The sequence below is a fragment of the Pseudochaenichthys georgianus genome, chromosome 16 (assembly GCF_902827115.2).
Source record: "Pseudochaenichthys georgianus chromosome 16, fPseGeo1.2, whole genome shotgun sequence".
NCBI classification, from domain to species: domain Eukaryota; kingdom Metazoa; phylum Chordata; class Actinopteri; order Perciformes; family Channichthyidae; genus Pseudochaenichthys; species Pseudochaenichthys georgianus.
The window spans coordinates 32,629,398-32,642,448 of record NC_047518.2 but is presented as its reverse complement, the minus strand read 5'-3'; the positions used below and the strand labels follow the sequence as shown (position 1 = coordinate 32,642,448).

Below are 13,051 nucleotides of genomic sequence, written 5' to 3'. Positions count from 1 at the left end.
CTTGGATATTCAAATGTAAAGCTCTGCCCTGGCAATGTTGCTCGACTGTATTTTTTCAGAGTTTAAGGCTTTCATGCTCAGGTGAACAAAGCTGTTCTGCAATGTTTTCCACAGCCACGAAGTACATCTAAAGTAAAGCTATATGTTCCTCTCCAGCCCTGGAAAGCCACGAAGTACATCTAAAGTAAAGCTATATGTTCCTCTCCAGCCCTGGAAAAGGTTATCCATACCTTCATGTTCACTTGAAAAGACTGAACTCTACAGTACCTGTGGCATCAGTCACATAAGTCCTGGTTACAATTATTTATAATCAACAAACACTCAACGTGTCTGTAGTCAGCTCAGGTCTGAGATTCTTTTATACTGTATATCAGAATCAGAATACCTTTATTAGTCCCAGAGGGGAAATGTACGTAGTTACAGCAGAAAAAAGAGCCACAGACAGCTTAATGTTACATATACATAGTACTAAGTTATGATATAATAAAAAATAAAAAGTTACATCATTTTCAAAATACACATCCTGTAACAGTTCTTAGGATTTAGCAACCAGGTATATATAGCACAGTTTTAACGGCATATATATATATATATATATATATACTGCACATATTGCACATAGTTGGTTGGTATTTAACAGTGAGGGGTGTTATAGTCTGTGTTGTGGTGTGTGTGTGTGTGTGTGTGTGTGTGTGTGTGTGTGTGTGTGTGTGTGTGTGTGTGTGTGTGTGTGTGTGTGTGTGTGTGTGTGTGTGTGTGTGTGTGTGTGTGTGTGTGTGTGTGTGCAGTGTTGGGCAAGTTACTTCCAAAATGTAATATATTACATATTACTTATTACTCTCTTTTGAAAGTAATAAGTTACATTACAAAATTACTGTCTCTGAAATGTAATGAGTTACACTACTTTAGTTACTTTTCTAGTTACTTTCACCAAAATAACCGCAAAAGAATGGCTAGGTATTTTAAATGCTAAAATGTAGTTTAGTGCAGCTCATTATACATCCAGTGAAGGGCGATGTGGTATAGCATAACAACTGTGTAGGCCTAACAACTTGTATAACACGGGTTAGTTGAATACTCGATTCTGATTGTAAATTCTTAACATGTGACACGTTGTTAATACAGTCGTACAGACCACTGTCAAGGACTATAATGAAGGTTGCTAAGTAGGATCAAGAAAGAGAAAGGAAAAGAGGTTAAAAGACGGAGTGCTGGACGTCAGATAAACCACCAGAAGAAGGCAGACAGGAAGTAAACACTAACAGGACACGGAATGGGCTCTGTAGTTTGTTTAGTATATGGCCGTGTGCAGGCCCAGTTCCAGAACAAAATGACTCAGGGTGAATCTGAGGTTACAGGGGGCGCAGCAGTAGTAGGTTTACATGAGCAATAGTGGCCGGCAACAGCAATGAAAAATAGCATTGATGGTCCCCAATGAACAGATTATGGCATTTGTTATGTTTTGAAACCAAGCAAGTGAGAACATTTCAAGTGAGTTAAAAGTGCAATCCTGTAATATTTCATACAGTCCAAAGTGGACTGTGGCAAAGAAAAGCACAACAGCTTCAAAGCTACTGATAAAACAAATGAGAACATATTGTAAATCAAGGCAAATATTATTTGAACCAGCTCATGGTTTGAAATGGCAAACATTGAAAAGCAAAAGTATTATTAAAACCATGTAGCCTACTAAACATCACCTTGGTCCCATCATATACTCTGGGAAGAGAATATTTACTGTGCTTGGAAACTGGATCACATCATCATGTGAGGTTGACTTTGTGTGATCATTTCAGCTGCAACATTAGCTTGTTGATAAACTTGGGATATGAGATATTTGTGTCGCCATTCGTGGTGAAGGCATCTGTGCTATTGTATGCATTATTTTTGACCCAACATTTCTACAGGCATGGCAGAATATGGCACTATTTTCACATATTCTAGCCCTTGTCTATTTGTATACCACGAGCTGCAAAATGACCACCTAACCCCACTGTACAGGCGGGTACTTGTTTAGATTTACCTGAGCAGGCTCTGTTTTGCCGTGGTATCCTGGCTCGCACCTGCGGGCCGCAGAGAGGCGGCGTAGTTTCGGGCAACGAAGAGTGCTGCTCCGGGGTTGAGGGCGGCGAGTCAGGCGGGAGTAAGCTAGTGTCCACAACGGAGGGTCACGTGATGTCCCCATCTGACCTGTTGCTGCAGTCTGCAGTAGATGCAGTGTTGCTGGCGTTTAGTGATGGTTGCTTTAACCATTTTCGTATAAATGATTATCCACAGATGTGTGTCACTGCTGTGGAAGCACTTTGGAAATGATGCACGCGCAGCGGAGCAGGTCACGCGCAGCTGACACAATTTGTTGTTAGTATTTTTCGCTCCGTTCTCTTTGTGGAATAGAGGGTGAATAACATTCAACTGCCCCGAAGATCCCGACGCGAAGCCTGAAGGGTAAACACACCAGGTTTACTAATCTACCCGCACAATGTGTCTGGTGTCGGAATGTCTCGCTATGTTAGTACATTGTTAAAAAACAAAACACCATTTAATTTCGGGTTAAAATGTGTTGTAACTGCGTTACTGAGCATTGTAACGGGTAATATATTACCCACATTTCATTAGTAATGCGTTACATTACTTCGTTACAGCAAAAAGTAATATATTACTGTAACTGCGTTACTTTTGTAACGCGTTACACCCAACACTGTGTGTGTGTGTGTGTGTGTGTGTGTGTGTGTGTGTGTGTGTGTGCGTGTGTGTGTGTGTGTGTGTGTGTGTGTGTGCGTGCGTGTGTGGGGGGGGTTCTACTAGGGGCTGTGCTGGTTGTATAGTCTGATATAAAGGGAAAGCAAGGACTTATGTAAGTATAATGCAGCAAAAAGCTCTGTGAAGCTTTACTAAGTACAAAGCTGGTTGATAACATCCACATGATAAGAATCTGATAAGCAGGTATAACATTTAAATATATTTATATATTTAGTTATGGGATGCTAACACCTTCTTATAAGCACCAAAAACGTTGATTGATTGGCTTTGGTCATTGAACCTGATAATGGCACAAGGGAAAAGTTATTTTAAATTATCCTTAGATGGAAGATAAATATCTGAAGTACCAAATGTCATGGCAATCCATCAAGTAATTGTTGACCAGTGGCGGGCCGTGCATTTCACACCTAGGCCTTCAGTGATGTCCGACACAGTCCTACCTGAATTATTCCACCTCTTAATAGCATCATTATGACGCCATGGCTCTAGAAACTATACATTTAGACAGAAACGCAGTATAACCGGGCGTTGCATCACCTTAACATAGTCAAGTACAACAGAGTTATATTAATATTTCCGAAGCATTTATAATCAATATATCCGCATTTACAATTAAGAGTGTTAAACTACCAGCTTTAAGATCGCTTGGATACTGTCAAAACTTAAAAATAAAAGGGGCTTTTAAGGCATTAGTCTACAAAGTTTTATTAAGTCCACCAAAAGTATGTGAGCTTTAACAAGTGTGTTCACTAAACAGCGCATTGTCGCACCCAAAGCAGTTTCATTTAAGAAACGTGACGATAAAGACACAAACTATTCACTGAAAATAAAAGAAAACAAACAATTAATTTGCATTTGTTCATGAGGATATATTTGCGACAGTGGTGAAAGTGTATTCCTAGCCCTGAATGTCCACTTTGATAAAGGTTAAACCAAAACAATTCAACAAGTCTCCTTGAGTACTTTTACTGCACAGCTGAGCCAGTGCGCCACACACATCTCTATACCTCTTGCAGAAGCATCAAACATTTATTTTTTACATATTTGTCATTTTAATTACATATATATTAATTCGTTAATATTGATTTAATATTAACGACATAAAATGACAACAATATATTAAAATAAAATAAAAAATAAAATGCTTTGTACTCACCAAAACAACTGATTATTTGAACACAAAATCCATCCTCCTTTCTTTCCTCAAGAAGACTTCAATGACTCTGTTGTACAGTTTATCTGTGCGTTTCAGTTCCACCAATAAGTCATTTTCTATAGACATGAAGGCTAATGATGAAAGCCGAGTCTGTCCAGTAGAATTTCTGACACCATTGCTTGTAAGTGCCCAGCCGTGCTTTGGTGTCTCGTTGCTGCAACTGAACTGAGTTGTTAGACAACTCAAGTTTGCAAATCCAGTGTGGCTCCAAACACCAAATCGATCATTTGCAAATAGCAGGCATTCCCAGCAGTACAATTTGCAGTGCCTCTCGGAGGCTGTGAGCCAGGGGTACCGCTCGTAGTTAGTGATTTGAAAGTGGCGGACAAACCCTTTTCCCCGCTGTGATAGGCTCGCTAGCGTCGGGGTTGGCCGTTCTCTTCTCACAATGTCTAGCTTTTCTTGAAAAGTTCGTCTTGAAAATGGCGTTGTAATTATATCTGCGACCAAATCGATCTCTCCTCCTTCAGCCATTGTGGGTTGAAAAAAAACAGCTTGTAGAAATCTACACAAATTAGCTCGTTCAAATTCAAGTTCCGTTTGCTAGCTCTACATAGCTCTGCCTCTCAATAGTGCGTATCCAATCAAAAGACGTGCACGTGCTGACGTCATCGTACGCCTGCTAGCTGGCCCGTTGTCGCCAACTCAAAATCTGATTGGTTAACGCCACAGTTTTGTTTCCGTTCACTTTAAGCTACAGGCGCCCGCTCTGTTGATTCTGAAGGCCTAAGGGCAGATTTCTTGGACCCTGGCAACACATTATGGCTGAAATATGATTGGATAAAAGCTCTAACATAAAGGCCAGCCCTCCAAATCTTGTTCTGAGGCTGGAAGCAGCGCAACCAAGAGGAAAGCTATGAAATGAAAAGAATAGACTATGGGGAATAATTTAATACATATTTGTGGAAAAAATATATCAAAATTAAATTTATATTCTGATGATGTTTAGGCCAGCAGAGAAGGCCTTGCTGGCCCTGACGGCCCACCACTGTTGTTGACACATATAGTTTAAAAACTCAAATGTTAAACTCATGGTGCAAGAGGAAAGATCAGATCGGACGAACAAACTTATAAGGATTCATCCTTTGTGGACCATTATGTCTTTCCAAATTGTAAAGGCAATCCATCCAACTTGTTGCAATATTTTAATCTCACTGAACGACATACCAACATTTCCATCCACCAAACCGGTCATCCGGGTCTCAGTGCTTAACCCTGCATCCTATATGAAGCATTTAGAACAATATTAAAGTCCCAGCAATGTAATGTCACATGTTACAGTAGGTGTAATTTTAAGATAAACTGTCATTCCCTAGTAGTTAATATAACCCACAATTAAAGTTATTATGGCAATTTTACACGACACCGGTCATAAAACCAAAACGAAATCTTCCTGAAATTATGCCCACACACACCTACGCAAAGTACGGGTTAATCGCAACACCTTCCAAGAAAAGAACCGAATCTCTCTGACTTACAGTATGATAATGAGCCTCTATTTGCAAAACCTAAAATATGCAACTCAGTGAAACACTCAGTACATATAAAACAGTTTATCCAAGTGCCGCATTTCACACACAGTTTATCGATCCAACCCAGCAAAAATGCAACTTCGTAAAAGTGCTGCCCTCGTTTTCAGGAGGTCCACGTCCATCAAAAGTCGAACACAACGGGATAGAAAACAATTTGTATTCATTCACAGTTCCAAAGGCAAGACAGGCCGACGATTCAGCAAATCTCTCTAAACACAAGCCCGGGATTCTTAAGGCCAGATCCTCACTTCTCCCAGCGGATGTATCCCAAGGTTTATAAACTGTCACTCTGCAAAGTAACACTGCTGCACAGCTCGCACTGGCTCAAAACTCTTCCATTGTCATCACACTTTAAATTAACTCTTATCGTTGAGCTCTGGACACTTAGGAAGCTCATTATGCTGGCCTATACAGTATCACAAAGCGATACTGTGAATTAAAGTCTAATACAGATTTCTTTATCATACAGTTATACTAAAAAGGAAGTATAATGTCTTTCAAAATGTCCCTTTGTGATTTTTTCCTGGACCTACTTAGTAAATAAATCTCGTTTTTGGAGATTGTTCCAAATTGGAATAAAATCCACCACTTAGAGCCTGACAGCTTGCCAACCGTCACTAAGACCCGTAAAATCCTCAGCAGTAGGCTGAGCTCAGGTTTTTTTTCTCACGATGATGGAACAAGTCAGGAATTGCACCGTTTGGGATGATATTACTGCATATCACAGACTCAAAAGGTCAACTGTAGCAAAACGCCGCAAATCATTGTTGAGTCCACATGTATGCAAGGCCTTCTCAAGTAATCATATGAAAACAGAAATATAGAAGTGGATTAAAGGTCAGAATACAGCAGCGTGACTTCTATCAGGTTAGTAATACTGACAGACGGGAAACAGGATGAGTGACATTTAGACGTCATTTACACGCAAACGCATACGAAACGCAAACAAACCGAATACGATATCAAAAAAGTATTCCGTTCACACGAGACCGCTCGAAAGCGCTGGTAGTACATATGCCGGGCCTGTAAGTGGTGCTGTACTTCTGCCACAAAATACACTAAAAACAGCGAAGAATACCCCCGAACATGGTTGCCATGGTTGCCCTTCTGTTTATGCCCTGCGGTGGATTTAGCAACATGTAGTTCATGTAATTCTCCATGTCCACTTGTTGCCGATGGTTGTGGTAGAGGAGCTGTAGATTTTGCACTAACATCTGTAGCATGGTCAGTAGCAGTAGCTACTTCATTGTTATCAGGAAATGATCGCTATATGAAAGAGAAAAGTAGCAGATACAACCATTTGCGTTCTCGTGTAAACAGCACCTTAGAGTTTCACGCCTGCTTTGATATTTTATTCTGTAGGTATCAAATTGTCAATTTAATTTGGGATATTTTTTGACAGTAGGTAGTACCTCGAAAGACATGAAGGTGAAGGGCACATTTCTGAAATCAGTATAATACATTTAGACGCTGGCCATTCATGCTTCAGTATGTCTGGTCTGCAACTCACCAACACATGGCTAAATAACACTAGTTTAAGTTGTGTTTTTGACCTTCTCTAAGCTACCGAACTCAGAGAGAGTCTTTAGGCGTAATTTGGCAAAAATAATTATCAATGTGGGATGTAGGGCAGTCAATAAAGAAGAAGAGTGCAGGATTGGCTCCACTTGAGTATATTATACAAATATTATTTAATACAGATATACTGTAGATGCTTCCACTTTCTGGAGCACAGAGACAGTTTAATTATCATTTTCTTGATAGATAAAGCAGTAAAGTACAGTCATCTATTAGAAATAACTGTAACTTTATGGGACAGTTGTGACTCAAGACAGAGGTCTTTTGAACTGAAATGTGCTTTTGTGATAGTTGTATGAAAGGTCCCCTATTATACTGTTTTTCATCAATATATTATAGTTCTCAGATATATATACAAAACATTTCTCTGAAGTGTTTGGCCTCCAAATACCAAACAGATCATGCATTGCAGCATTACCCATAATTCCCTCTGTTTCAGCTGTTTCAAAAGTGCTGATTCTCTGTCTGTTACTTTAGATGAAAATAAGGAGCCCCTCCCCACGCCCCTCTGCGAGATATTCGGTTAAAAAGAACACAATGGTGCTCTAGGAGGAGATGCAGGTGATAAGGTGGGCGGGTGTTACATTGGTTGGTGATTGGCTAATGGGTACACAAGCCAAAACATCGTTATGACATCATAAAGTGTCATAGTGTCATCATTTAATATTATAATTAAATGATTGCTTAACCCTATAAGGCCCATGCCTATACCTATTATGGTCAACAAAATTCAAAATGCGTATAAACTGCGAATTGCATCTGGTAACGAGTGCAATGTGGCAGCTTTTTACTTCACCCAACAAGGCAGATGTTCTGTTTACTTTAAATATGAACAAAAAAGTTTGCCTCAAAACACAGACCCTGAAATGAGTCAGACACAATTATCTGTAATCTTTTGTTTAAGTCTTCTCGACCTGAGAGATTGGAATGACTCATGATGAATATATCAACACTAACAACAGTAGAAAGTCTAACGCCTTTTTTTCCTTTTGTGAGACGTCTCTTACGACTTTGTTGTTTTATCATTGTCTTTTTGGGAGGGAAGATGTAGCCTGCACAGTGCTTGTTGAGTGGGGAGAGGAGTGGGATGGTGAGGAAAAGAGGGTTAAAGGCGGTGTGGTGAGACAGAATAGAAAGTGCAGGATTTGGAGAATTACAGTATAGGGTTCAACATCTCCTATCCATGCTGATGCTGTATTATTTATTATTTATGCTGTGGCGCAGTGGACTAGTGCGTTGGTATTCGGATCAGGGGAGCACAGGTTCAAACCCCACTGCAGTGAGCATGTGGTTGTGTCCCTGGGCGAGACACTTCACCCCAAATTGCTCCTGTGGAGATTGTCCACAGTATTGAGTATGTAAGTCGCTTTGGATAAAAGTGTCTAACAAGTAATGTGATATATAAATCTGGAATAAATTATACGAGCAGACACTGAAAAAGAAAAGGGCCTGAATGCAGCATCTGTGCTGAAATACACTGTTCAAATGCTGTATGAAGGTCACACTTTCTAAAGAGAACTGGAACAATTGCCGAGTTGCTTTATCACAATCGTGTGCTAAGCTGAGGTGGCTAGAGGAATAAGAGAGAACTACAAGGACAAACTGAAGGAGTCACGTATGGTTAAACCACTGTTGCTGAAAAACGATTCAGCCAGTGTTAATAACCAATCAGCTTTTCTAGTGCGGCATATTTTTCTCCCTGTGGCTAAGTCATTCAGATAATAAGGTTCCTCTAATAACAGAGCAGACTCAGATGAAGTCAATTTACAATTTGAACACAAAACATTAAAGGCCAAATTCATTAATGGGGATTATCTGGAAAGGTTAATGAGGGAGAGAGGGGGGGCATGTGAATGCTTTCTTTGTGTTTGCCCACTTTGCATCAAAGAACAACAACTAAATAGTGAAATGGGAAGGGCGTTTTATCTCATAATGTTATGGGGTTTAGCTGGAAAGTGTCCTTAACTCACACTCAGTTTTCATAATCCTTACATTACAATTCTGTTGACCATATGACCAATTACAAGAGACGGTATTACTCACCTTTTAAATGATATTATGGAAGTACTGGGAATCAAGTAAGAAGATACAATTCTGGTGATCCACTTTCTCTTTTACTAAATCGTTTTCCCTCTTGGTTTTTAAGATACAGTAAGGGCAGGTTGAATAAAGTGAAAAAAAACGTTGCCGGAATTTTTTGCTGGAAAGAAAATGGGTAAGTCAACACCTTTATATTTATAACTTGCCACTCAGGGCTTCCATACAATATGTATTGATGAACTTTAAAATATTCAAGTTTGGGGGATCCTTTGCTAAATATGAGACAATTATCAGCCCTCAAATATTGCATTGTAGAGCTGAACTGAAACACACTTAATGTAACATTTAGAAACAGTAATCCAAGACAATAAGTACTTATGTCGTCTTTCTGTGACATTCTTATTGGTTTGCTACTAAATATGAAACAAACACAAGAGGAGAAAAAGGTTTTTGTTTAGTTAAGAAAAGTCATAGCCCTTGTCATAATCATGAAAAGTTCATTCATTACTGCTCATATTTGCATACAATGCTTATTCTGCAATGTAATTAACGGCAACATGAATGTCTTCATTTTGTGTTAATTGGCTCCTGGATCTAAAATATTTTTGTGAACCTTAAAGGCACAAAGAGGTGAAAGACAGAGGAAAATGATTGCATCGGCATTGCTTAATGTGTTGACAGCAACAGTGGAGTGAAAATCCTATTGAGGCATTATGTGTTTGACGAGTCGCATATCGAATGTGGAGCTTAATATCTTCCATCTGAGTGTGTCCCTACATCAGGCATCCGGCTGGGATTGTTGTCAAATGTCTCTATTCATCAATATCTTGTGAAAAATGCAGGCTTTTACCCGCTGATGAATAATGAATCGAGATTGACGTATTAATGTTGTCACAAACACATGGATGAGTGTTTGGGAGCTGCTGCAGCTGCAGATTAATCTACTCTCAGAACAGGAAAACATTCTGAACGGACCGAACATTTGAATCTATTGATGAAAGCGAGGTTGTGTCTTCCAATTTTGTGGAGGGCACAATTCATTCATAATTCTGGAAAGGAATGAATGTGGTCCTAAATGTTTCCAAATTGTGTTAAATTGAAACATAGTTTAGAGGTTAAGTATCTGCATATCCTTAATGCATACTGGATTGAATTACCTACATAAAGAAAGACAGAAAAAGCTACTTTAAGGCTAAAACGCACTCATAAGTCACTTCAGCTTTCACGACTAAACATAATGTGTCACGACTAAACGTAATGTGAGTTACATATTGACAGGTCAAAATAATGCTTGGTTGCTGTTGGTTTTGTGTGCTCCCTGTAGTATGGTGTCTGTATTCAGACTAAGATTGTTTATGTTGTCACTAAACCTTTGTCAGATCATCGTTTAATGTAACGGGAGGTGTGTGGCACAGTGGACTAGTGTGGTGGTGTTCGGATCAGGGGAGCACAGGTTCAAACCCCACTGCAGTCAGCATGTCGTTGTGTCCCTGAGACACTTCACCCCAAATTGCTCCTGTGGGAATTGTCCTCAGTATTGAGTATGTAAGTCGCTTTGGATAAAAGCGTCTAACAAGTAATGTAATGTCTGGTGTTTTGTAAAATAGGTCATGTGGCATTTTGTAGATTTAAACTCTAATTGTGGACTAACAAAAACCTCCATTTACTTTTTTATTGAGCTGATCAATCCTAATTTCTGGGCCTAGGCAAACAAGATTAAACTAATCTTGTTTGCCTAGGCTCTTTGAGCATACTCCCTACAGATGGTCCACCATGGTGTCAGTGCATTATAGCCTGTAGCCTAGCATGATGATATGCGGATATGTTTTCAATATGAATACCCATGAGAAATATTAACTGGCATTGCCGTGTCAGCATTATGTCAAAACGTTGTGTGCATGTCAACTGATGTGTCATTGTTTGACTGCTTCAAGGTCAGAAAGCCACTGGAAACATAGGGAAATATTTATCCAGTTGAATCAGCACAACTGTTGAGGTGGCAAAACAGCAGATTCATAGACGGGGGCGTCGCAGGGGAGGCCCTTAAAATAGCAGAATGAGACAGAGAGGTGGAGGGTGAAGGAAGCGGGAGAAACTGAGCGGGACATTTGTAGAGGGCCCAGAGAGACTGAGTCAGGCAAAACACACAGAGGAAGGCAGCTATCAGAGGGTCGGGTTCAGACCCCAAGCTGAGTTTGAACGGACAATAAAGCAATATAAATGCAGAGAGGAAAAAGAACAGTGAGAAAAGCAGACTTCAAAAATAAAACTTAAAATAGATAGAGGAAGAAACAAAGAGACAGAGAACTCAGAAGATAATCATGATAATCAAGGTATGAATATGTGAGTTTCATCTCAAAGCAAGATAAATCACCCAACATCACAAAGGAATAGCTGGGAGAGATCTGGCAGAAAGAAAACATCTGCCTTCAGCCCAGCCCATGAGTTGCTTTTATCTCCGCTCAGATGCAGAGTGAAGCGCTGAGCGTCGCTAGTAACACAGAGAGTAATGGCTTAAGGATGCAAAGAGCTTTACATCATTGCTGTTGCTATGCAACTGTTCTATTATTATAAACAAGCCAAGCTAAAGTAATACAGGTGATAACGATCTTGCAAATGAAAATGGACAAGAAGGAAGGTTAGTTGAAATAATGTTATGACCATAAGATGTTCCATAAAGACAGGTTTCATTGATAGCACGTTCTAAGTGCTCAGGGACAGTTTCATTCCACAGGCCATAAGACTACTCAACACCAGAACTTTTTAAAGAACATCCATAAACATTCATCTGTTTGCAACTTGCTAATTATTTATCTAATATATCATATTCCATTTACTTGTAGACTATCTTGCATTATTTCTATTATATTTTAATGTACTTGCACATCTCAAAACATTATTTTGCACTATTTTATCTGTTTTATTTGTTCTATGTCCTACAGTATATATATTCATGTTGCACTGTTGGAAGAGCCTGAGACTTAAGTTGTCCATTGCCATATCTACACTGTAGCTACTGTAATGTGCACATGACAATAAAGCTTGAATCTAATCTTGAATCTGAAAGTGACCTGAAGATATTTAATTGGATTTTAAATATGTTTTTTAAGCAAGACAAAAAAGTGTTGGTTAGACATTGATTAACAACACGATTAGAACATGTTTTAACTACAGTAAGGCTGTTTGAAGGTTTGTCTGCTCACCCATCTCGGGATGTTGCCTTCCATCAACAGGAACGCTGACTGTCCGCCGCAGCAGCTTGTTCCTGTGAGACTCTGAGCGCCGCTCGCGCATCAGCAAAGGGTGTACCTGCATGGAGAGAGCACAAGGTCAGAACACAAAGATACACTCCTGCAGCACTGCACAGAATATCAACACACAGGTGGCTCTTTACCCTTCTCTTTGTAGCATTTTAGAAAGCACTTTTCACAATGTCGCTGAAATATATATATATATATCACGGTTCTGTAGAAAACCTCTGCGGCTACATTTATCTCAGCATTCAAAGGCCAGAAAACTGCTTTTTCAGAATAGGGAAATAATTAAAATAGTTGGTAAGAAAAAAAATGCCAAAGGGATGTAGAAATACAGTAGATGCTAGTAATGATCACACAAACATGAATGAACTGATAAGCCTTTAAATGAAGAAACTACCAACGGCAACCAAGTAGATCAACTGAATCCAAGAAATGTATTCAAGGTTAATGTTGGGTACCATGCAACCCACAGGCTAGCAGTAATATCCTATTCTTTAAAGTCGTAGCACATCATTCAACTAAAGTAAAAGCAAGAATGGCTTGTGTGGTATGATACAAAGCTAGGATTCAAAATCCTCAACTGTAGTGTATTGTGTAATACATTATATCTAATCTGGACGAACTGGAAATTGAAATCAAAGAAAAAAACGAAAAATATATAGAAAAAT

General features: G+C 39.3%; 1 protein-coding gene across 6 annotated transcripts in view; it reads right to left on the bottom strand.

Moving 5' to 3' along the window:
• The window catches only part of syngap1b (synaptic Ras GTPase activating protein 1b), a 146,787-nt gene that overhangs the window by 69,501 nt on the left and 64,235 nt on the right, over window positions 1–13,051 (bottom strand). For all 6 annotated transcript variants that reach the window (XM_034102041.1, XM_034102046.1, XM_034102043.2 and 3 more), the window contains exon 3: window positions 12,330–12,435. In XM_034102041.1, coding sequence (XP_033957932.1) covers window positions 12,330–12,435 — 106 coding nt within the window. The remainder of the gene's footprint in view (window positions 1–12,329; window positions 12,436–13,051) is intronic.